Below are 23,570 nucleotides of genomic sequence, written 5' to 3'. Positions count from 1 at the left end.
GCTCAGTTCAGCCCGTGCTGTGACGTAAGGGCTGGAGTTTGGAGAGAGTAAGAGGAGGGACTGCACTGCACGAACTTCTAATCCGTTACCCCGGGAAAACAACGACAGTATTTAGCTGACAATCCCGAGCCTACTGGAACACCGGGGCTACCGGCACAACTTGGACCACGGGATTAACGATTAGGTCTATAACGCGATGAGGTTCTCTAGGGGACATGTATCCGTTTCTCTGGCGCTTCTGCACTTGTTAGAATGGAGTTTCATATTAGCTTTCAACCTGGATACCAATAACATTCTGAGGAAAGACGGAGAAGCAGGCAGTTTATTTGGATTCTCTCTTGCCATGCATCGGCAACTTAATCCCGACAAAAGAATGTAAGTAGTTTTTTTGCATTGTGTTGGTTCAGTAGCATGCTGAAAGACTAACTGTCTGGCTAGACTTGCATCCGTTTGTTTGACGTCCCTTCTCATTCTGTAGCGGGTTCACCAACACTTGACGCGCGGTAGCAGGTTCATTCACCAAATTCCAGGAGCCGGATTAATTTGTTGGAGTGGATAAAGACTTTTGCGCACGTTCCATTCTGCGATGAGATTTAAACTATAGGCTATATTGCTATAACTTCATCAGTAGCCTATTGAGACAATATTCTGTATAGACAGTGACAATATAACAATGTGTTTGAATGTGAATTGCCTGGAAGTTAATATGCTGCACTACATTGTGATATGCTCAAATAATGTTTTAATTCAAGCACGATGTCAATGCATTTCACCTAATAACCCCCATACTAAATGTAACGTATACATGGCCATGCTTGCGGTAGAGGGACATTGGCAACTCGTGATACTCAGTTGCGGCACAATGACGGATTGATATTCACTAGTGCGTGGGGGCCAGCCATTGTGCTGGGAATGCCCTTTGACAGGAATCTTGCTATAAGCTAACAATGCCGACACTGAGGTAACTAGCGTTGTCTTTCGGGACATCATGCATGTTAATTGAATTTGTTTGAAAAGAAAGTGATTCAATCCCCTTGCGAGGGGTTAGTCAGCGGGGCACCGTAGGCTACATGGACTGGAAAGAAAGCGAACTTTCTAACAGCAACACGAAGTCAGTAAACAAAGGAGATACTGTCATGCAAATGGGGAAGGAAAGCTTTTTTTTGTGTTAAATTATTGGACAGTTTTGAGTACACTCTTCACTGTATCAGTGAAATCATGCTGTATCCAGAGGCCACGCGGATGTAGTCGTCATGGATTTCAGAGCTCCAACTCACATCATCAAAACTGGTGTTTGACTAACAATTTACTACAGTGAATCACAGTGAAGGAGTGTGACATGAGCAGAGGTGAATCACTGATTTAGAGAGAGAGAGAGGGGGGGGGGGACAGAGAGAAAGAGAGGGAGAGAGAGAGAGTCAGACAGAGAGCGAGGGAGAGACAGAGAGACAGAGAGAAGTTAGGGCAGCCAGATTGAACACATGCAGGCTTCTCCCTCTCACCCACCTGTCACACACAGCGAGCACAAACAATAAGGTGGTTCAAATTCTAAACAGTCAAGGACTCGCAATACAGAACAAATAAAATCGCTAAAGTACTGTATGTAAAACAGTAACCTCTCACATTTTCACCGTGGAATGTTCAACATGCATAAACACTCCAAATGGCAATGACAAACTGGCAGTAATGGATATGTTGTGGAGGAATCGGGGCCTCACAGGTGTGTTTCAGCCACCGGAGAGTGTGACCGGGCATGGGGGCAGGAGGAGAGGAGGGGGGGGGGGGGGTTGCTGCGTGTCGAAGCCTGTCAGATACACAGCGCCTGCCAGAGGGGGAGTCCCAACAGGCTAGCTCTTAGGCTAACTGCTACGCGACCACAGGGCACCTGTGGCGTCAACCATGGGGAGGCCTAACTGCTGCCCATGAGCTAACAACAATCTAGATTTAGATTCCTCAGATCCCCCTAGATTACTCTTCTCCAGGAATCTTATCTGGGTGTTTGTGGCCTCCATCCCTTGTTCTGCTCCCGCATGTAATGGGGTCATGAATGGAGTCACTTTCCGTGTACTGTATTAAATAGTAATAGGGTATATAGCATGTTTATAGTTCAGCTGAAATGAGTTGGTGACACGGGGGCTGGAGTAGATCTTTGAAATCTGGCAGACAGCGTGATGTTTGAGGGGTAAACATGAGCGTGGAATGTCTCAGAGCAATGGCACTGGGCTGCCTTCCAGTGAAGCTGAAAGACGTAAAGATTCACTGCAGTGGCAAAAAGGAGGGGGGTAAGGGGGAGACACATAGAGAAAGAGTGAATGATATATAGAGAGAGAGAGAGCGAGAGAGAGAAAAAGAGGAAGAGAGAATGAGAGAGGAAGGGGGAGAGACTGATTTACTAAAAGTGAGACTGTGATTGTATTCCTAACATCCGCCCACCTGGCTCACACACAAACAAAGAAATAACCTATTGAATAACTTATTATTTTGAAGTAGTTGACACCACTGCAGCAGGAAAACACAGTTGTTCCACCTGGCTAGGATCTCCCAGGGATCCCGTCATGTGACTCTGCTAAACCAGTGGACCGAGTGGAGGTTCATTAAACACAGAGAGTTAATGTGCAGCCCTGACTAACATGAAACTACTCAGCAGTTTAACAGTAAGTCGTAGTGTGACGCACAGGAACCCAAATATCAACTTGTCAACCTACAGCCTACCTCTGCAATTTACCAAAGTATCTGTCATGTTCCTTTAGCACTCTGTTATCCAAAGCTTCAGAAGGGGAATTCGAACCTGCAACCCCTGGTGACTGATGGCAGTCAAATGCTCTGCACTAAGCTAACTTTCCCCATTTACCTGTTCGTCCGTCCATCTGTCTACTGATCAAATCAAATCAAATTTATTTGTATAGTCCTTTTTACACGCAAGCATGTCACAGAGGGCTTCACATACGCCCATAGAACTGCCCCTCAACCAACCTAAACCCTCAAGGAAGACAAGGAAAAACTCCCAGAAAAACTCCCAATGGGAGAAAAAATGGAAGAAACCTTGGGAGGAGCAATTCAGAGAGGGATCCCCTCCTCCAGAGACGGTTGGTAGGAGAGAGGAGCAGAACACAAGCTAAACATAGTCATGTACTTCTGAGTCATGATCTATGTACTTCATCAGTTGATAAGGGACAGTGAGGGCTCCCCTGGACTGGAGCTCCTGTACGTGACAGAACTCAGATACGTCTGATCTCATGAGCGGCCATGCTGCTTATAGTTGCAGGAAGTGGTGCTCTATTGTGGGCATATTTTCACTCCTTTTTAAAGCTCAACCTTCATGACTTGTCTTATACCTTCTGTGTTGCCACGGGTACAGATAGACCTTGTGGTTTTTGTAGCCACGGTTACAGGTAGACCCTGTGATTCGTGTTGCCACGGCTACAGGTAGACCCTGTGGTTTGTGTTACCACGGCTACAGGTAGACCCTGGGGTTGAAACTTGTGACAGTGTCATGCCTCAGGGCTTTGCTGCGTTTCTGTCTGTAAAAAAAAGAAATAATCACCAAATCTGGGTTGTTGAGAGACTTTTATCTAATGAGAATGAGGTGAACAATCGCTGTGTAACTGTATCCTTCAGGCTCCCCGATGGCTGCTTTGAGAGATCAACCTCATTCTGAGCGAGAGCTGCTGCTACTATGAGGCCCACAGACACTCCTTCCTTCCGTCTATTCATATGGATTCCTGTGGAGCGGAGGGGGTTAAGCAGAGATTCACCTTTTCCATTCGCAATATTTAATGCACCCTCTCGAAAACAATGAATTAGATACTTCCTGTGTGAATAACTCTGGGGAAGGGGTCGATGATGTGGTCAGGGTATATTCCCTCTGAAACCAGAGAGAAAAGCCCATCTGACCAACCCCACCAGGCCATCTGTGAACATGTAACACGATAGAATCTGGAATCCAGAATCAACATGCTTCTCTTTCTCCGATCAGCCCCAACACGGTCTCTCTCTTAACAGGCGATACCAGCTCGGCTATACGTATCACATCTCCCAAGCCTGGCTGTTGACTCGCGCTACAGTAGCCCTGGAACTGGATCTAACGTCCACGCGCGGCTGCTTCCCGCGTTTGCGCTGCCTGCTGTGTACCTAGCCAACCTCCGACAGATGCCAAGTGGTGTGAGAGGGGTCACGGACACCGTTGGAACAGCTGCGGGGGGGGGGAGGGCTGTTTGGGCTCTGAGTGCACAGCTGGGAGAGAAACACAGCACATCTGGGAACACAGGACCGTGGGGTCAGGCCCATCACTCCACTTGGACACTGTTCATTTACAGATCGACTCTCTACGACAGACCAACTGCCGTACAGTGAGCCCTGGTTCTTGTCATCGGAAACCCCGATTCTCAGAAGGAGCTTGGAAAGGCGAGCCGTGCCCGGTTTCGATTGTTCGGTCGTTTCACGACTGGCCGAGTCGATCTGGAGAGGATAAGTCAGAGGATTAGGTATTTTTCCTTCCCTCGTGATTGAACATCTTGTTTTTGTGTGTCCTCCAGAACTTGGACGCAAAGCCCAAGAGTGTTGCGTGTAAATGTCAATGTTACCCTTCAGCTACTTGCCAAATTCTACAACCATCACTGAGACACCACGCTGTGAAGTCGGGAGATACCGGCCCCTTTATCTCTGTGTTACAAGCTCTGCACATATGTGCTGTTTCCCTTTGCAAGCCCTCCCTTGTGCTTCTGGGCTTCTGGCATTCACAAGTGCAAAGCACAAACGAGTGGAAGTGGAATCAACCAAAGTCCGCCATACTTTTAGTTGTGCTCGAATTGGGGCTCGACAGATGTGCTCTGAAATGGAAGTGAAAATCTTTGTATTGACTATGCTGCTGTTTGCATGTCAGTGGATGTTGATTGAGGGGAGGAGACTTAAGCAGAGCAGGGAAGCTGACCTCTGAAGGGGAGCTGACCTCTGAAGGGGAGCTGCCCTCTGCCTGCAGACCTCCTCCAGGGAGCCCTCGCGTGCTAAATGAAAGGCCGGGACACTAACCAAGCAATCGATAGCTGGTTTTACAGAGCAGACTACAGAGGGATCATGCAGGGCAGAGGAAGAGGTGACAAGGACCCTTCCTGTTTGAGGAAATGCTGTTCACTTTAGCACCGAATGCTCTTTGTGTTACATAGAATGTGTGAGGCAAATGCAACTGGCAGCATGCTACTGTCTCTGGTCTACTGTCTCTGGTCTACTGTACTGGTCTACTGTTTCTGGTTTACTGTCTCTGGTCACAGTGCACAAACCACACTACTAAGATTGTCACTGGCAAGGGGAAATTGAGGTTAAGGACCCTATAGAAAATGTAGTTTTGTTTTACAGCAATATTTCTTCTCTCACTGTGGTAGTCCATTGGTGAGCTGCCTGTTTGTTGGCCTGCTTATACTATAGACTATTAGGGGTATAACGATACACTCAGCTCACGATTCGATACGTATCACGATACTGGGTGTACGATACAATACGTATCACAATATTTTGAACAACATTTTAATTAAACTGAAATTTAGTTAACAGATTTATTTCCAAAACATTAAAAACTTTCATTAATTTTCTTTGTTGTACATACAATTTAGGTAACTCAGTTCAAGGGATTTCTGTGAATGCAGTGAATGCACGCATGACGCAGTTGCAGAGTAGGTTGCGTGCTGGTAGCTCAACCAATAGGATCAAACGGACGTCATATTGTAAAATGTTTTCCATAACTCTACGATACATATTGCAACAATTTTGTATTGCGATATATTGTTCCACGATATATTGTTACACCCCTATAGACTATACTATATACTATAGACTATCGCGAGGCGTTTTTCTTTCATTTACTCAAGTGGCACTAAGCACGTCCAACTCATAAAAGCCTTCCCAGTATATCACTCGGAATGCTTCATCGAAATAACAGTCATAGGCAACATGAAATATGGTTGCATACATTATACCAGAGTGTCTGTGAACATCAGTCAGCCCTGGAAGACGTTTGTGCAGCTCTTGTTAGGACCCTTCATCGGGATGAGGGGGGGGTTGAATACGTTGTGGTTAGTGAGATAATGTTGTACGGGACAATCCCATTATTGAGCGCGCTCCAAATGAGCCTGTCCGTTCCTGTGCTCCCCCCAGACAGAGCACAGTGGCCCACTGTCCCGCCGGAGAGACAAGCCACCGCAAGGGCTTCTCTGGGCCTGCCAGATCAAAAGACCAAACGCAGTCTGTAATGACAGGAAGTCTTCCATAGCCCTGCAAACTGTCTGCCCTCCTCTGCTGGGCTTCTGTGCGCTGGGTCCTCTTTCACGGCTCACTGTCTTGCGTGCAGTGAGATAGCGTGTGTAGGCCTAGTGTGCTCTAAAGTAAGAGTCTTTGTGGCTGATATGTTCTGGCTAGGAGCATATGGCATGAATACATATCGTTATGCTTTCCTCTCTTGGGATCTTAGCATGATGCGTCCTATAAATCTTCATATAAGTATGAATTATTGAGGATGGCAGCTGCAGTGTTGAATATCCAGGCATATCAAACATCTGCTGATGTCACTCATGTTTGAAAAGACGTTTTGCAGTGAGTGATCTGCCCTGCCACACTATATCGAGCTCTGCCAACGAGATCTGGCATTTCAACGCATGTGTTTTGTTTCTAGATTATTGATTGGTGCTCCCCGAGCTAAAGGTCTAGCCTACCAGAAGTCTAACAGGACAGGAGGCCTGTACAGCTGTGACATCACCGACCAATCCGACGACTGCGAGCGTATTGACTTCGACAACGAAGGTGAGACGCGCAATTCAACCTTTTTTTATACAAACATGTTAGCTTAGTGGTCACGGCGCGGTGTGTGACAGCAGTGTGACCTCTCCCGTGTGGCCGTGTCCCCACAGAGGACAGTCTGACGGAGAACAAGGAGGACCAGTGGATGGGAGTGACTGTCCAGAGCCAGGGACCTGGGGGGAAGGTCGTGGTGAGTCACAGATTCACACTTTGTAACTTTTCTTTCGTTTACCCGCTGCTTTTTTCCAAAGCGACGCCGTACAAATAGGGCCTTTGTGAAGTACAGCAGAACATTAAGGATCAGCAGTGTAGTGCTGTCGGTATAGTCCTGACAGTATCTTAGTCGTCAGCAGTGTATAGTCCTGACGGCATCTTAGTGGTCAACATCAAGGAATGGTCTGTATTCCTTAGCCACATCAAAGTGGTCTGTATTTTGTCGAGCAGTGTAACTCTCCCCCCCCTCCCCCCCCCCCCCTCTTCCCTCCTGTCATTGCAGACGTGCGCCCATCGCTACCAGAGACGTCTGTTCGTCAACACTCCCCAGGAGTCCCGTGACATCACGGGCCGCTGCTACGTCCTGAGCCAGGACCTCACGGTCGACACCTCGTCAGACGAGGATGGAGGGAACTGGAAGTTCTGTGAGGGGCGCGCCCGAGGCCACGAGAGATTCGGCTCCTGCCAGCAGGGGCTGGCGGCCACCTTTACCAGGGACTACCATTACCTGGTGTTCGGAGCACCAGGGGCCTACAACTGGAAAGGTACGCGCTTGTTCGGACGACATACTGAATCGCAGGAACTCGTGATGGGATGGACTGAGGAGGAGTCCGCTGTGAGGGCTTGATGAGGCTGGAGGCCACATGCTTAGTTCCACTAAACATATCGTTCTTCTTATGCATCGGCACTCCAAAGAATTATTTTGCTTTCCTGAGGCAAAGGAAAATTATAGCAGCGTACTCAGTTAACTTCATGAAATGCTTATACTTATGTATTTTCTGTTGCCTGTCAAGTGCTGTTTTCATTTCTCATTGCTGTCATATCATGTTTGGTCTTCATGTCTAGGTATACTATGCTGTTTTGTTAGACTCCATGATTGTATTTATCAATCTTCTCAAGGACCATTCCATAAACATCTCCCACACCCTTCACTCCCTCCCCCCCGACCAGGCATCGTACGCGTAGAGCAAAAAAACAACACTTTGTTGGAAATGGGCTTTTATGATGACGGCCCCTTCGAAGTTGGAGATGAGAACCTGCTGGACCCTGATCTGGTGCCAGTCCCTGCTAACAGCTACTTAGGTGGGTGTCTGAGTGTGGAGCAGTTTATCCCCTCTGTGAGCTGTGGTCTGTGTATTTAGGTGTCGTGTTCATGACCAGCTCGTCCTCCGCATATCCTGATCAGTTTTTGTATAAGTCGCTCCCGCTGCAGGTCACCATTGAGGGGACCGGCGATGTCACGGCCAATAGTTACTTAGGTTTGTGATCCTACAGGTGTCCCGTGGGACTCTAACTTCTCCATGTCCATGGTGGCTAACACTTCAATTTTTGTGAAGATTTTGCATGTCATTGCTTGCCTGAATGCTTGAAATTAAGGGGAGTTATTATATTTTAGAGTGATTGTTACGCTGCTATGTTGCCTGGAACTGCACCCAAGACTTACCCCCACTGCTGCACCTGTGTATGTGGTTGAGGGACAACAGAAAGATTTGATTTGACATGTATGGAAACACAACTAAGACATATTTTTGTCTCAGATCCACTTTCAGTTATTCATTGAAGTCAAATTCACCACGTCATACTCAGTATTATACCGTGTGTACAGATGTAGGGAGTGTCCACTGCCTTTTACTGGAAAAACAAACTTTCCTGTGCTCTTCCCTATTTTAGGATTCTCCCTTGACTCTGGTCACAGCATCACTAAGGGGCGTGGCCTGACTGTGGTGGCCGGGGCCCCGAGAGCCAATCACTGTGGGGCTGTGGTCCTGCTGAGGAAGGAGAACGAGGCGTCGACACGGCTGTCCCCGGAGCACATTCTTGAAGGCCCGGGGCTGGCGTCCTCGTTTGGATATGATGTTGCTGTGGTCGACCTGAACGGAGATGGGTATGAATGACACTGACCGCAAGACTCTCCACCTCGCACTGATCTGAACTGCAACGTGACCGACCGTCACGTTTCCATCGTTCCTGTGACCAACGGGTTGTTCCATGTGTGACACCAGGTGGCAGGATATCGTCGTGGGAGCCCCTCAGTTCTTCATGAAGGAAGGGGATGTGGGAGGGGCCGTCTATGTGTACATCAACCAGGCTGGACGGTGGAACAACGTCACCCCGGTCCGCCTCAACGGAACCAAAGACTCCATGTTTGGACTGGCCGTGGAAAACATCGGTGACATCAACCAAGACGCCTATGAAGGTCAGCAACCAAACCAGCATGTGCGGCTGTTTCTCTCCGTGTCTGTTCTCTGTCACTCGGTTCTCACTGCGTTTCTGTGGACTTTCTAACATGGTTTTCCTGTCGCAGACATTGCTGTTGGAGCTCCGTATGATGATGCAGGGGCAGGGAAGGTTTACATTTACCATGGTTCTGCTAAAGGAATCCACACGAAGCCCTCACAGGTTGGTCCTCCGCGGCCGGATGAGCGCTGCACATATGCAGCTCTGTCATATATCACAGGCTGAGGGAACATTTACTGTTGCTCTGAACTCCTGTCATGTTCACGCACACATTTCCTTGTGTGTTTCCGTTTGATCACAGATCCTCCAGGGGAAACGCCACAGCGTCAGAATGTTTGGATACTCTCTGGCCGGGAACGTGGACTTGGATCAGAACTCCTACCCGGACCTGGCTGTAGGGTCTCTCTCTGACACGGCGCTCATTTACAGGTGCTGTAGCTCACGCTAACTTGTCCTACTGTGCATTGCAGCTCAGTCATAACCTCATACAGTAGCTAACGCTATCTTGTCCTACTGTGCATTGCAACTCAGTCATAACCTCATACAGTAGCTAACGCTATCTTGTCCTACTGTGCATTGCAACTCAGTCATAACCTCATACAGTAGCTAACGCTATCTTGTCCTACTGTGCATTGCAACTCAGTCATAACCTCACACAGTAGCTAATGCTAACTTGTCCTACTGTGCATTGCAGCTCAGTCATAACCTCATACAGTAGCTAACGCTATCTTGTCCTACTGTGCATTGCAACTCAGTCATAACCTCACACAGTAGCTAATGCTAACTTGTCCTACTGTGCATTGCAACTCAGTCTTAACCTCACACAGTTACTTCAAAATATCTATTAATAAAAGAAACATGGTCATCTTAGGTCAAGGCCAGTTATTAACATCAAGTTGGAGGTGAAAATTACTCCTAAAGAAATCGACCTCACCAAGAAGACATGTGGAAACAATATTTGGTAAGTGGGTGGAGAGATTTAACAATGGTACATATTCAGTATGTAGATACAAAGAACGCTGTGTTCCATTGCTAGGCGTGACATTGTTCATCTGCTGTCCTTAGCTTGAATGTGGAGGCGTGCTTCACCTACAAATGCAACCCAGCTTCCTACAGCCCCAAACTGAGTGAGTCGAGGACTTCAAGCTCTCTCTGTCCGTCATTGAAATAAATCAGATTCCTTTCTTTCAATCGTGTTTTGTTCTGTTATCTGCCATGCAGCAATCAGCTACGCCTTTGAGGCGGAGGCCGATCGGAGGAAGCAGGGGCTGCTCTCTAGGGTGGTGTTCCTGAACAAGTCAGGTTCAGACCAGGACCACCAGTCCACTGGAACCCTGGACCTCCGTGGACAGAACAAGAGAGCGTGCGTTAAGACCAAAGTCAAACTTCAGGTATGCCATACTCTGGCAAACATTTTCCCACATCAGAAATCAGTGGGAAAGTTCAGCTTTGAGACTTTCTTTCTTCCGTTCCTTCTGTTTGTAGGAGAACATCAGAGATAAGCTGCGCGCTATTCCAATCGAGGTGTCCGTGGCCATTCAGGGTGCCAAGCGCCACAAAAGACAGGACAATCTACCCCCTCTGGTGCCTATTCTGGACTCCTCTCAGTCCAACAAGGTCCTTTCTGAGGTAACCATGCTGTTCTACAACCCGATACATCAATATAAATCACGTACCTAATGTCGTGCTCGTGTAGACGTACTGTCCTCCTGTCTGAGGAACAAAGTTGCACGGGAGACTTATTGACGTGCTGTTGTTGCAGGTCAACTTTTTGAAGGAGGGATGTGGGAAGGATAATATCTGCCAGAGTAACTTACAGTTGCAGTACAGATTCTGCTACAGAGAGACCAACCAAGATGTCTTCCCTCCATTGCCTGTGTGAGTATGTTCAGTAGCTACAGTAGAACAGGGTACATCAGTGACAGAGTCCTACATGGTAGGATAGTCGGGTAATTATGCTTTCAACAAGCGGTCGACTGTTGCGTCTGTGCAGGGAGAATGGCCTGCCGGTGGTCTCTCTGAGCGACCAGAAGGACATCGCTCTGGAGGTGACCGTCCAGAACAGGCACGGGGACGACGCGCACGAGGCCAAGCTGATTGGCCGCTTCCCCAACGCCCTGTCCTACTCCGGCCTGCGAGCGCAGAAGAGCACTGTAAGGCGGAGCGGCGGCGCCGTCTTCCTTCGTCTGCTTCAGACTCACCCTCATTCCTCACGTCAACGTGTTTCGTGACGCTAAAATGGCCGCTCTTCTTTCAGAGGGAAAAGCCGCTGATCTGTTTCGCCAATCAGAACGGCTCCCAAGCCGAGTGCGACCTGGGGAACCCCTTCAAAAGAGACTCGGAGGTACGTGCTCGTATTCTGAAAAGATATCGTTGTCTAGTCCTCTGTGTCTGTAGGGGTGGATGTTAAAAGGACAAAATGATTTGTTTCAGGTGACATTCTACATCATCTTAAGTACTGCAGGAATCTCCCTTAACACCACAGAGATTGAGATCGACCTGCAGCTTCAGACGTGAGTCGCACTGCCCATTTGAGTTCAGACTGACGGGCCCGAATGAAACACCCCAAATCCCCCTGCTTTTATAGCATCTGATAACCATCTGATAACCATCTGATAACCATCTCTTATTTGTCTTTTAGGACCAGCACACAGGAAAATATGGTGACAGTAAAAGCCAAAGCAAAAGTGGTGATTGAGTTGTTACTCTCAGTGGCAGGGTAAGTTGTCTATGAACATGTTCATACCTATTTTGGGCATATATACATATGTGAAATATATAGCATACATCTGATGAGAAATGATATTTACACAATGCCATGAAATGTAAATGTGAAATGATTGCTTTGCTTCACCAGGGTGGCCAAACCCTCACAAGTGTATTTCGGGGGTGAAGTGAAAGGAGAGAGTGCTATCAAGACAGAGGAGGAGATAGGAAGCTTGATAGACTACGAATTCAGGGTAAATATGATGATTGTTTGTCTGAATTCCTTGCACTGAGTGTTTTTCCCTTTATATAATAGCCGTGGTTCCTAACGGCAACCCTTCTCTGCGCCTCCAGATCATCAACCTGGGGAAGCCGCTGAAGTCGTTTGGCACGGCGTCGCTGAACATCCAGTGGCCCAAAGAGAACGTGGACGGCAAGTGGCTCCTGTACCTGGTGAAGATCAGCAGCAGCGGTCTGGAGGAGATCCGCTGCTCCCCCGAGAGGGAGATCAACTCTGTCAAACACATTCAGGTAGCTGATCCTTTCACTATCGCTTCACCTTTTAATATTACATGATAACAAAAACAACAATAGGTATTATTAACATTTCTAACAAATGAGCAATGTTACTATTGGTATTAGTGTTGTTTGTTATGATGATGACAATACGATGATGTCATTTCAGGGGTCAAACTCGTCCCGGCAAAAGCGTGATGCTGGGGGAAGAAAAATATCTTTGTTGACCGACAAAAGGAAACACAAAATATTGGTGAGTTTATCTGTAGGTTGACATTGAATTCCAGGAGCAGATAGGATGCCTGTTTCAACAAAACGCTCAACTCTTCTCCTTCAGATGTGTGGCAATGGCTACGATGCCAAATGTGTGGTGATCAAGTGCCCCCTACAGGGCTTGGACACTACTGCAGTTATCGCTTTAAGGTCTCGTCTGTGGAATTCCACATTCATTGAGGTCAGAGGAGACCCCTACACACGCAAACACACACGCGCACACACACAAAAACACAAATGTGTGTTTGCAGTGATACATTGTTTGTTTTTTAAAACAGAATTATGCATACTACAACTACCTCGACATCATAGTGAAAGCGTCACTCAGCCTGGACGCTCCTGTAAAGAACATGGTACTGAAGAACGCAGAGACGCAGGTAAGGAACGTGTCCAGCACTCTGACGCCCTCCGCCTGGACACCAGGTCGGTCGTAACACAGTGAAAGAATCGAGAGACAGGGAGCATCCGACACTCTGTTCTCCCTTCCTGTCAGGTGAGAGTGACCGTGTTCCCAGAGAAGACTGTGGCCCAGTACGGAGGGGTACCCTGGTGGATCATCGTGGTGGCGGTTCTGGCTGGCATCCTGATGTTGGCACTGCTGGTGTTCCTGCTCTGGAAGGTAGGTCCACAACGTGTACCCGTCTGGAAGAAGAAAAAAAGTATCTGTAATGACATTGAATACATTCTTGATGTCTACTTTCCCAATCTATGGTTAGACACAGGAGCACATTTCTCTGCAGGTGGATATCCTAATGTCCACCAGTGTTTCAGATAATGACATGATGAATTAAGGACACTTCTTTACGGTGTTCCGGTCTCTGTTGGAGCGCTGCTCCCCCTCAGTGCGGCTTCTTCAAGAGAGCCCCCAAAGACCAGTACGATGCTGCGTATCAAAAGGCTGAGATCCACGTGCAGCCCTCTGACAAAGAGAAACTCACTACTGAGGCTTGAGAGGCCGTGCAGCTGTCAGACCTGGGGTAAAGCAGCCATGTCTGCATGGAGTGTGGGATTAACCAAGACTAACTCACCTTTGACCTCAAAGGAAACGCTGACATGGCAAATCTGCTGCTGCTGCTGCTGTGGTCAACAAACTGATTTAAAGGAATGCATCCCATAATGTACACGTGCTTATCGCAACGCTGGACAGGCATGATATTTGTATGTGTCTTTTTCCACTTTTCTAATCAGCGTTTTTTTGTTCTTTAAAACGATTGCTCTATCCTGTTCAAACCTGTCAAGTGTTTTTGTAACACGACTGTGTGCTGTGAATGTGCCCTGTTTTTCTAGGCTAATGCTTTCCTGGCTTGGTTGTGCTGAAATGTATTCTGGAATAGTACCTACATTTGAAGCTTGCTTTCGCTCAAACATGCAATGTTTAGCTATATTTTTACGAGAGCCAGGCTTGATTGATACCTCATTTGTAACTATGCGGTTTTGCCTTTTTCAGTGTGGATTTTTCAAACGCTCCAAACATGGCAACAGCGTTCCGAGATACAACGCAGTACGGATTCGAAAAGAGGCGCGCCATTTTAAAGATGGAAAAGTCAAGCTGAATTCTTTTGAGAGGAAACCATGGATGACAACCTGGAGTGAAAATGACAGCTATTCCTGATGTGAACGTCATGACTTTTGGGGACACAAACCCTTTATTTTTTTATATATTTAGTCAGGTCTTGTTCCTTTTTTTTTACACACAACTTCACCTACATCTGGACTGCATTTAAGAAATAAAATATGCTTCAAGAGTTCTCTTCGATCTCAGTGGCTGAGAAACATTTGTTGAAATACTATTCTTAAAAAAATGACATTATTAATATTTGTGTTCTTTTTTTGGCAGAGATAGCTAGATAATAGACAGGAAATGTAGGTGAGCGGGGAAGACATGCAGAAACGGCACAAGCTGGAATTGAACCCAGGCTGCTGTGTTAAGGCCATAAGCCTGTATGGTACTCATACTACCTGATGAGCAACAGGGGCACCCCACTTGGTGAGGACGTTAACTTACCTTCTTGTCAAGGTCAGGAACTGGAACAGTTATTCATACAGAGAATACACTGAAATACTTACATAAAGTATTTACATACTTTAAGTACTTACATACTTACTTACATAAATCTTTCATTTTGCCCAATTGATGTCTAGTTTGTCTCATTACTACAATTACAGTAGGCTGTTGACTGGAATGTTTTGTATATATGAAAATAATGTGGCACACTGTATATTTATTTGTTATCAGTACATGTTAAATTGTAATCAATGTATTTGGCCAAAGATTTTTTTCTGCTGTTTAGGTAGTTGTCATCAATGTACAGACAACACAGTGGAATGACTCACCGCTGGTTGTTCTCTCTAGGTTTGCAATTTTAAGAAAGCGTTTGACTCAAACATAACCTAATCCATAAATCCATGTAAAAAAAATTCTTCTGGTAAATACTGTGATATATATTTGGATTAAGCCAATGCCATGGCTACGGAGCAGTTCGTTTTATTGCTGCTTTTATTTCTGAAACATTGGATTAGAACATGCTTGACATCCCATTTGACTGTATTCTGTGTTGAACGTTAATATTCATTCAAGACTTGAATGTTAGAACTCCACTCAACAATCATAAAGAAATGTTGTTATACAAAATGCGTTGACTACTGTAATATGCATTGTAATAAAAATGTGATGGATGCTGATAGAAAATCTTAATTTTTGACTTCAGGTACAATTTTGTTTACATTTAAGGCTTTTCATGTGTTTGTGGTAACTGCATCGGTCAAACTGTTGCCCTATATCGTCTAACAACACTGAGGCCAATCATTCTAAAAGGGAAAATCTGTACAAAGACTAAGGTGATGTTGATCTGAAGAACATTTCCAACATAATATGTACATCTCGACAGATGCAACTGGTGAAAATGCAATAAAGAGTACACATTCTTAATGACTTCGTATTTCGTTATTTCTATATAAGTAACATCACCTTCTCTTAATGCATTGTCTTTGATTTGCCTACTGCAACTGATATTCATTCCAAACAACTTTTATTGAGAATGATTTTATTTTATTATGAATGTTGAATTTACGAAAGTACAATATCATCCATCGAAGCTGAGAATTGGAATTATTTTACAAAATAAAAGATTTACCGTCTGAAGACGGCTCTATAACCTAGTGACAAAACTTAGAAGCAAATGTTTAAAATACACAAGAATAGTCATATTTGGGGCCAAGGGAAGGATAGGTAGATAGATGGTTGAAATTAAAGTAAAATAAAAGGGGGTTATACTGGCCTAGGTAAACTGTGGCTGTGCTACCAAGAGCTGAAGTCTCCCAAGCCAGTTTTGCCTTTAGGTTTCTTAGCGGTCACTCCGCTGGTAGATGGTCCACTGTCGTTGGCTGGAGCTGAGCGCTTGGTTGCTGCTGCAGGGTTGATGTACTTCCCCACGCCAGGCTTGAAAGTCTGGGGGGCCTGTTCTGCTTTGGGCTTCTTCAGAGAGGCGTCCGTCTGCCGTCGCTCCTCCTCCTGCTTCTGGAGCTCCTGCTCGCGCTCCGCCGCGATCTGGGCGTCGGCCTCTTCGTAGGGGTTGACGAACACGGTGGCGGTGATGATCTTGATCTCCGAGTGGGGCTTGTCCGTCTTGGGGTCGCTCTCCACCCTCTCGATGGCCGAGAGGGCCTCGAAGCCGCCCACGACCCTCCCGAACACCGTGTGTTTCCTGTCCAGGTAGGCGCACGACCGGAAGGTGATGAAGAACTGGGACTTGTTGGTGTTGGGCCCCGAGTTGGCCATGCTGAGCACCCCTCGACCCGTGTGGGAGAGGTTGGGCTTGAACTCATCTCTAAAGGGTCGCCCCCAATACGACTCCCCTCCCGTCCCCGTGCCGGTCGGGTCGCCCCCTTGAACCATGAAGTTCCTGATGGACCGGTGGAACACCGTTCCGTCGTAGTAGCCCTTCTTGCACAAGCGGATGAAGTTCTCCCCTGCTTTAGGGACCTTGTCGCAGTGCAGCTCGAGGTTAAGGTCGCCCTTGTTGGTGTGCAGGCGGACGTAGCCTTTCTTCTTGACGTACTGGTAACGCACGGTGTCTTCTGTGATGGCGTCGGCTTCGTGGACGGTGGCGGGGGCCATGGCTGTGGACGTAAAGGAGGCCGACACTCTGCCGGTCGAGTAGTGAGCAGCGTTCAGCTTGTCCGTCTTCTTGGCTACGGGCTCTTTCATGGTGGACGCCAGAAGTTTGTCTCCCTTGTACTCTTTGTAGAGCTCTGCCAGTGTTTCTTGGGTCTCCAGATTGGTTGTTTTAAGGTGATAGGCAGGGTCCAGCTTGGCTTTCTCTTCATCTGGGTCGAGAACTTTCAAGTTGTTTTTGACGTGGAAAAAGTCGGACACGTTGAACTTGTCCAGGTTTGTGGGGTCCTGCAGAGTGATAAGGTCCTGACGGGTAAATGGCTCATCCGTTAAGAGATCTCTGTAACTCTTGGTTTTGATGTTCAGCTGCTCCACCGCCTCATTTGAGAAAACATTGCCGGTGACCTTGTTGGTAACAATATGGGAATTGTTTGTGAAGACAGTGTACAGGACTGGGCAATGATATTTCCCATCGTTGTTTTTGCTGAAATGAAGCTTGATTAGGGACTTGGCTTCCAATTTCTCGCCAGAGATAGGATTTGTACCATACTTTTTAATCCAGGGAACGATGCTCAGCAAGTCAAAGACGATTCCCTCTGGTGTGCACATTGGGTATTCAAACGGCTGAAGGGACAAGCTACAGTGGTCAAATGGAAGACGCCTGAAGTTCCCCTGCGGTATATCTGGTCTTTTCCCACCATAGAAATGGGTATACTCCGCACATGTTATGTACATTTTATCTTTCTGGTGTTGTCGCTTCCCCATTTTGCCTGATGTGTAAACAAAAAAACGTAAATTGACTGTACTGGCCGTCTAGCGAGCCCAACTTGCCGTAAATCACGCTGGAGTTCAGCTGGTAGTTCCAGGTATTATTCTTTTATCTTGGTTGTTTTCTTGTTCTTCTTGTTCTTCTGCTCTTTTGGTTTTATCGACGTTAGCAAAGCTACGAGCTACTGGCAAATACGTAGCAATTACATCCGGTTAGAACGTGTACATGCGTGATAGATCAGGCATCGTTCACCCATTCCTAGAAATGGGATTTGTAGTCCAAACGATCACGTACGCTCTCTCTTGAACCCAACAATTCTAACGTTCTCAAGTAATTTAATCAAGTATATAACAACGCCATGAATGTAAGTTTTATAATCGTTATGTTTTTTACACGGAATCGTGATATTTACTAAAACAATAAAATAAAAACATTTGATTTTCCTTCCGGGGCCATGAGGCTGAAAAGGCGGGACCAAACACTTTTACTACAAGTGACGCAAGTGACAAACTAAGGGCCTTGGGCCAATGAGGACAAAGATAGACTGTCAATGATCAGTGTTTTGACCCAGACTTGGGGAGACCTCTTAAATTGTTGACCCCAATAAAACAGGTTGTGTTACTGCAAAATTAGCTGGCCAGCTAATGTTAATGACCATGGTAAGATTTCGCTTTGCATTCTTATAGCTTGTTAGCTATGGTCAGCCGGCAGCTCGTCTGTGGGCTCTTATTAGTTTAATCTACAATTCAGTTCTAGCTAGCCAGCTATCAACAAACCGGACGAACATAAGACCCGGATCAGTCAAAATGAGACTTTTAAGGACACTGATGAGCAACGTCTCCATCGCAAAACACATCGATTATTACTCCAGATTCTCACCATCACCCCTCTCAATGAAACAGTTCTTGGATTTCGGTAAGTGTAACAATGGGCACTTTAGAAAGCGAATCTGTTAGTCTTGGGGTTTTCAAATGTTATAATCTGCGTACCCCATTTTAAATAATATAGTCCACCACGTACCCCCATCTGATATAGTCATATTATAGTAATTCTATAATAAAATAGGCCTATATATATATGTGGTACAATATCAGCACGCAATTGAAACATCAACGCATGTAAAGTTATAGAAAAAAAGAGATTAAACATATAGGAAACCGCCAAATTATAATAAATACAATGCATTGTGCGCCATTACGGATTTTTTTGTCGCATACCCCCCGAAGAAAGTTTGCATGCCCCAGTTTGAAAACCGATAGTCGAGATCAGGGTATCAAATCCTGATCCTCAGGGACCCACTGTCCTGCATGTTTTAGATGTTTCACTGCTCCAACACACCTGATTCAAATGAATGGATCATGATCAAGCTCAGCAGAAGCCTGATAACGATCATTCATTTGGAGCAGGTGTATTGGAGCAGGGAAACATCTAAAACATGCAAGACAGGGGGTCCCGAGGACCAGGGTTGGGAACCACTGGTCTAGATGGTTGTTCCTTCTGAAGAAAAAGTGACTTACATTAAGCAAATTTGTGTATGTTTCTAGGTTCTGAAAATGCATGTGAGAAAACATCATTCGTGTTTCTCAGACAAGAGTTGCCTGTAAGGCTGGCCAACATAATGAAGGAAATTAGCTTGTTGCCTGACAATTTGTTGAGGACCCCATCGGTCAAGTTGGTCCAGAGTTGGTGAGTACACAAGCTGGTGCCGTCTTCAACTCTCTTGAGGGATTTAAGTGTCATGTTTGTAAAGTGAAACAACCCCTCAGGGCACTCTAACTTTCTTTTTCTTTCTTTTGTTTTGGTTTTAGGTATCTGCAAAGTCTTGAGGAAATTATCGAGTTCAAGGACAGAAACATTAACGACGAGAAAGTCACATATGAGTAAGTTGATTCACGGGCTCTGTAAAATATCGGTTATGTTTTGATGACCACCCATTCCTGCATACGTTGCTCACTGGGTCTCAATTGCAGCTTCACTGATGCTGTGATCAGGATTCGCAACCGACACAATGACGTCATCCCCACCATGGCCCAGGGGGTGGTGGAATACAAAGAGGCTTATGGGACCGACCCCATCGTGAGCCAGAACGTCCAGTATTTCCTGGATCGATTCTACATGAGCAGAATATCCATCAGGATGCTTCTTAACCAGCACAGTGAGCATTATGCCACATCTGTTAAAGTTCTCACTTATTGTCAAGGGCCAAGATGTGGTTCAGCTGTTAGCCTAGATTAAAGTAGACATGAGAGCATTGTAACTTAAACCATATGCTAACATTACAACTCCTAATGTTGTCAGTCATCTTCTATCATTTCAACGTGTGTGTGTGTACCCGTCTTTGTAGCCCTGCTCTTTGGAGGGAACGTGAAGGTGAACCCAGCTCATCCTAAACAGATTGGGAGCATTGACCCTCACTGCTGTGTCACTGAAGTGGTGAAGGGTGAGTGAGATCTGTTCCTGCTTCTCATCCAATGGGGTGTTCCCTTGGCAGGGCACCAATGGCTCCTTCAAATCCTTGAAAGTTTGTGAATTTGAGAAAAGGAAAAAAAACATAACAAGGCCTTTCAAAGTTTTGGGAAACGGACATATAAACATGGGTTACAGAAAGGGCTTGACTTGATGTATTTTGTGCAGTAATATACATTGAAGTGCTGTGCTGCACGTTTGGAAAGAGACCAGAGTCTGTCATCACTGTGACACGACACAATGAAGAAGTGTTCACACATTCAAGCCTCTCTCTCTTTTTAACTGTTATCTGTGGGCCTCCTGTTAAGTCTGCTAGTTTTCATTATAAAAATTCTCAGCGTTATAACTGTAATAACCTTTATCAAACTATGCTGTGTTGGGTTCTTGAATTTGAGGGAATTGGGTCTGTGAAGTCCTTGAATTAGATGTTTCAGAGGCTGTGAGAACCGTGCGGTGATTACTGCAGTGTTGCTGGCTCTAACATCGACAGTTTTCCTTCTCTTCCATAGACGCTTACCAGAACGCCAGAAACCTATGCGACCGGTATTACATGAACTCCCCAGAGTTGATGCTGGAGGAATTTAATGGTGACCATTTAGATTTCATCGCTCATACTTTAATACAAAAATAAAATAAATAGAATATGACTAAGTGGTTGTAGATTTTCTGACGGTCTTTCTGATTTGGTTCTGCCAGTGAAAGACGATGGCAAGCCTGTAACTGTGGTGTACGTGCCCTCTCATCTCTACCACATGGTGTTCGAACTCTTCAAGGTACATGCGTTTGACATCTCTTTCCCTATTACCAACGGAGGCTTTACATAAACTGTCCAGTGAGGTTAGTTACCCATTCATTTGCTGCATAGAGTAAAGGGAATAGGAAAGGATTTGTCTTTCTTTTTTTCTGTAGAACGCCATGAGAGCCACTATGGAGATGTATGGAGATGCTATGGAATATCCTCCTGTCCTTGCCCAGGTCGCCCTGGGGTCTGAAGACCTGACCGTCAAGGTAGAGCGCTGCTGCGCCACACTGCTCCCCCCCCACCCCCCCCTCCCTGCTTCCACCCTCAGGGTCAAAGGTCAGCTGTCTGTTGTCCTCCCCCAGGTCAGCGATCGAGGAGGAGGCGTCCCACTGCGGAAGATCGACCGGCTGTTCACCTACACCTACTCCACCGCTCCCCGGCCCAGCATGGAACCTTCCAGAGCCACCCCTCTGGTAGGTCTTCCTGTCACTGCACACACACACCACCCAGAACCCCTGTCACTGCACACACACACCACCCAGAACCCCTGTCACTGCAGACACACACCACCCAGAACCCCTGTCACTGCACACACACACCACCCAGAACCCTGTCACTGCCCACACACACCACCCAGAACCCCTGTCACAGCCCACACACACCACCCAGAACCCCTGTCACTGCACACACACACCACCCAGAACCCCTGTCACTGCACACACACACACCACCCAGAACCCCTGTCACTGCACACACACACCACCCAGAACCCCTGTCACTGCACACACACACCACCCAGAACCCTGTCACTGCCCACACACACCACCCAGAACCCCTGTCACTGCACACACACACCACCCAGAACCCCTGTCACTGCGCACACACACCACCCAGAACCCCTGTCACTGCCCACACACACCACCCAGAACCCCTGTCATTGCACACACACACCACCCAGAACCCCTGTCACTGCACACACACACCACCCAGAACCCCTGTCACTGCACACACACACCACCCAGAACCCCTGTCACTGCACACACACACCACCCAGAACCCCTGTCACTGCACACACACACCACCCAGAACCCCTGTCACTGCACATCCCACAGCCTTAAGATCTTTAGCCTCATCGTCTTTATCTTCATGGGCTGAATGTGCTGCTGTCCTCAGGCTGGTTTTGGTTACGGCCTGCCCATCTCCCGGCTGTATGCCAGGTACTTTCAAGGAGACCTAAAGCTGTACTCACTGGAGGGCTACGGCACCGATGCCATCATTTATATCCGGGTGAGATATTAAAATAGATAAAAACACTGTATGGCTTTACGTGGAGAAACAAGAACATTGGGAATAATTAAATTATATGTGTTTTTTTGTGGTGCTACCTCATAATATTGAGCAGGCATTATCCACGGAGTCCATCGAGAGACTTCCTGTTTACAACAAGTCAGCGTGGAAGCACTACAAGACCCTCCAGGAGGCAGACGACTGGTGCGTGCCCAGCAAGGAGCCCAAAGACATGACCACCTTCAGGAGCTTCTAGACCCAGAGGGCTGGAGGGCTGGTTTACACACATCAGATGTCATGAATGGTTTGGGGTTTCTGTTTGGATTTTGTGTGGATGATGTTATAGGCACTGAGGCGTTCTGTCAATCCTTTGCCCCTCGTAGAAACAGTGTCTGAAGTTTCAGCTCCAAGTTGTTGCGCCAAGCTAAATAATGTGAAGAATACACTTAGCTGAATTGAAGAATATAATTCTTTAACAGCTAGAATAAGCACTTTTTTGGATATATCAAAGTATTATAATGTGTATTAAAGCCAAGAAGGAACATTTGTTTCCTGGTAGTTGTATGATAGGCAAGGACTGCTTAGTTTCAACTGTTGCTAAAGAAGTTTGTTTATTCAGTACAAACGGAAAGCACAAGTAGAATTAATTGTTGTGGTTATAAACACCGTTGCCATGATCATACCTGTTGTATTTTCTTTAGCAGAAAACAAGACAATAACGTGTTAGGTAATGTGACACAGTTTTTGAACAATAAAGTGATTGTTACAGATTGAAATGTTTGCTTTAGACACCTGTTGAGGTGGCGTGTGAATCCTGAGGCATTGTTCAGTCTCTGTCTGGTTATATTAGCCTGGCTGCCAGCCCAACTTCTCCCCGCCCCCAAAAAAATTTGGTCGGGAAGTTGGGTCTGGAGGGTCTCGTATTGGGGACCAACTACAGAAAACCAGAATCTGGGCGAACCAATTAAATTGACAGGGCGGGCTTTATACGATGATGGACAGATGATCAACAGTAACGTAATCACCCACGACACAAGAGGCTTAAGTTGAATTTGTTTTGAACAAACATGGCTACCGCTGGAGATCTGGGATGTTATGATTCTGCCATCAAGTCTGTTTTAGAAGACATCTACAGCGCATTAATTTGAAAGAGGAATAGAGAGACGCAATCAAGGCATTTGTCGATGGAAAATATGTTTTTGCCGTCCTTCCTACGGGAATCGGTAAAAGTTTAATTTCTGTTTAAACTCTGTTGCTCTGATTGGTTGTAGATCTATCCAATTGAGCGAAGAGGCATTTGTTTTCCAGGCTCGTTTGAAACACGCCTCGTAGTCAAAGCCCAACGGAGAGTTCTCAGACTCATATTCTGACTAGAATTATGAGTATGACAACGTCAGGCTATGGTTATATGGGATTCCTTATTTAAATAAATGAAATGAGAACATGAACCCTTGGGGATA

At 46.3% G+C, this 23,570-nt stretch overlaps 3 protein-coding genes across 10 annotated transcripts; 2 read left to right on the top strand and 1 right to left on the bottom strand.

Moving 5' to 3' along the window:
- The first annotated feature begins 16 nt into the window (after positions 1–16).
- On the top strand, positions 17–14,475 carry itga6a (integrin, alpha 6a). 8 transcript variants are annotated; one of them, XM_047046904.1, is made up of 26 exons: positions 17–375; positions 6,662–6,789; positions 6,897–6,976; positions 7,283–7,544; positions 7,951–8,082; positions 8,671–8,884; positions 9,003–9,196; positions 9,305–9,399; positions 9,539–9,666; positions 10,109–10,198; positions 10,303–10,364; positions 10,459–10,628; positions 10,723–10,866; positions 11,000–11,115; positions 11,231–11,390; positions 11,495–11,581; positions 11,671–11,750; positions 11,879–11,956; positions 12,095–12,197; positions 12,298–12,474; positions 12,629–12,712; positions 12,797–12,913; positions 13,011–13,109; positions 13,226–13,351; positions 13,525–13,709; positions 14,180–14,271. In XM_047046904.1, the coding sequence occupies exons 1-25, from the start codon at positions 197–199 to the stop codon at positions 13,681–13,683; spliced, it is 3,264 nt and encodes a 1,087-aa protein (XP_046902860.1). In that variant the 5' UTR covers positions 17–196; the 3' UTR covers positions 13,684–13,709; positions 14,180–14,271. The 8 variants fall into 8 exon arrangements, with proteins under 8 accessions (XP_046902860.1, XP_046902859.1, XP_046902863.1 ...); XM_047046905.1 differs by having other exon boundaries at positions 18–375; positions 13,576–13,709; XM_047046903.1 differs by lacking the exon at positions 13,525–13,709 and having other exon boundaries at positions 14,180–14,475.
- A 1,281-nt stretch (positions 14,476–15,756) lies between these two features.
- On the bottom strand, positions 15,757–17,823 carry ppil2 (peptidylprolyl isomerase (cyclophilin)-like 2). The gene has a single exon (XM_047046942.1). It carries the CDS (start codon positions 17,609–17,611, stop codon positions 16,031–16,033), a length of 1,581 nt encoding a protein of 526 aa, XP_046902898.1. The 5' UTR covers positions 17,612–17,823; the 3' UTR covers positions 15,757–16,030.
- Positions 17,824–18,128: 305 nt separating this feature from the next.
- On the top strand, positions 18,129–22,903 carry pdk1 (pyruvate dehydrogenase kinase, isozyme 1). The gene is made up of 11 exons (XM_047046950.1): positions 18,129–18,530; positions 19,160–19,301; positions 19,424–19,495; positions 19,586–19,770; positions 19,960–20,055; positions 20,591–20,668; positions 20,778–20,854; positions 20,991–21,089; positions 21,186–21,296; positions 21,997–22,110; positions 22,226–22,903. The coding sequence occupies exons 1-11, from the start codon at positions 18,422–18,424 to the stop codon at positions 22,364–22,366; spliced, it is 1,224 nt and encodes a 407-aa protein (XP_046902906.1). The 5' UTR covers positions 18,129–18,421; the 3' UTR covers positions 22,367–22,903.
- The last annotated feature ends 667 nt before the right edge of the window (positions 22,904–23,570 follow it).

The sequence above is a fragment of the Hypomesus transpacificus genome, chromosome 23 (assembly GCF_021917145.1).
Source record: "Hypomesus transpacificus isolate Combined female chromosome 23, fHypTra1, whole genome shotgun sequence".
NCBI classification, from domain to species: Eukaryota; Metazoa; Chordata; class Actinopteri; order Osmeriformes; family Osmeridae; genus Hypomesus; species Hypomesus transpacificus.
Note: the sequence above shows the minus strand (reverse complement) of the source record. Positions and strands in the feature narration are given on the sequence as shown.

Coding starts and splice junctions, on each gene's coding strand:
- itga6a (XM_047046903.1), top strand. CDS start 197: ATGAGGTTCTCTAGGGGACATGTATCCGTTTCTCTGGCGCTTCTGCAC. Junction 10,365..10,458: donor TTCCTACAGCCCCAAACTGA/GTGAGTCGAGGA, acceptor TCTGCCATGCAG/CAATCAGCTACGCCTTTGAG. Junction 12,713..12,796: donor AAAGGAAACACAAAATATTG/GTGAGTTTATCT, acceptor CTTCTCCTTCAG/ATGTGTGGCAATGGCTACGA.
- ppil2 (XM_047046942.1), bottom strand. CDS start 17,611: ATGGGGAAGCGACAACACCAGAAAGATAAAATGTACATAACATGTGCG.
- pdk1 (XM_047046950.1), top strand. CDS start 18,422: ATGAGACTTTTAAGGACACTGATGAGCAACGTCTCCATCGCAAAACAC. Junction 20,855..20,990: donor TGGTGTTCGAACTCTTCAAG/GTACATGCGTTT, acceptor TTTTTTCTGTAG/AACGCCATGAGAGCCACTAT. Junction 21,090..21,185: donor CTGAAGACCTGACCGTCAAG/GTAGAGCGCTGC, acceptor GTCCTCCCCCAG/GTCAGCGATCGAGGAGGAGG.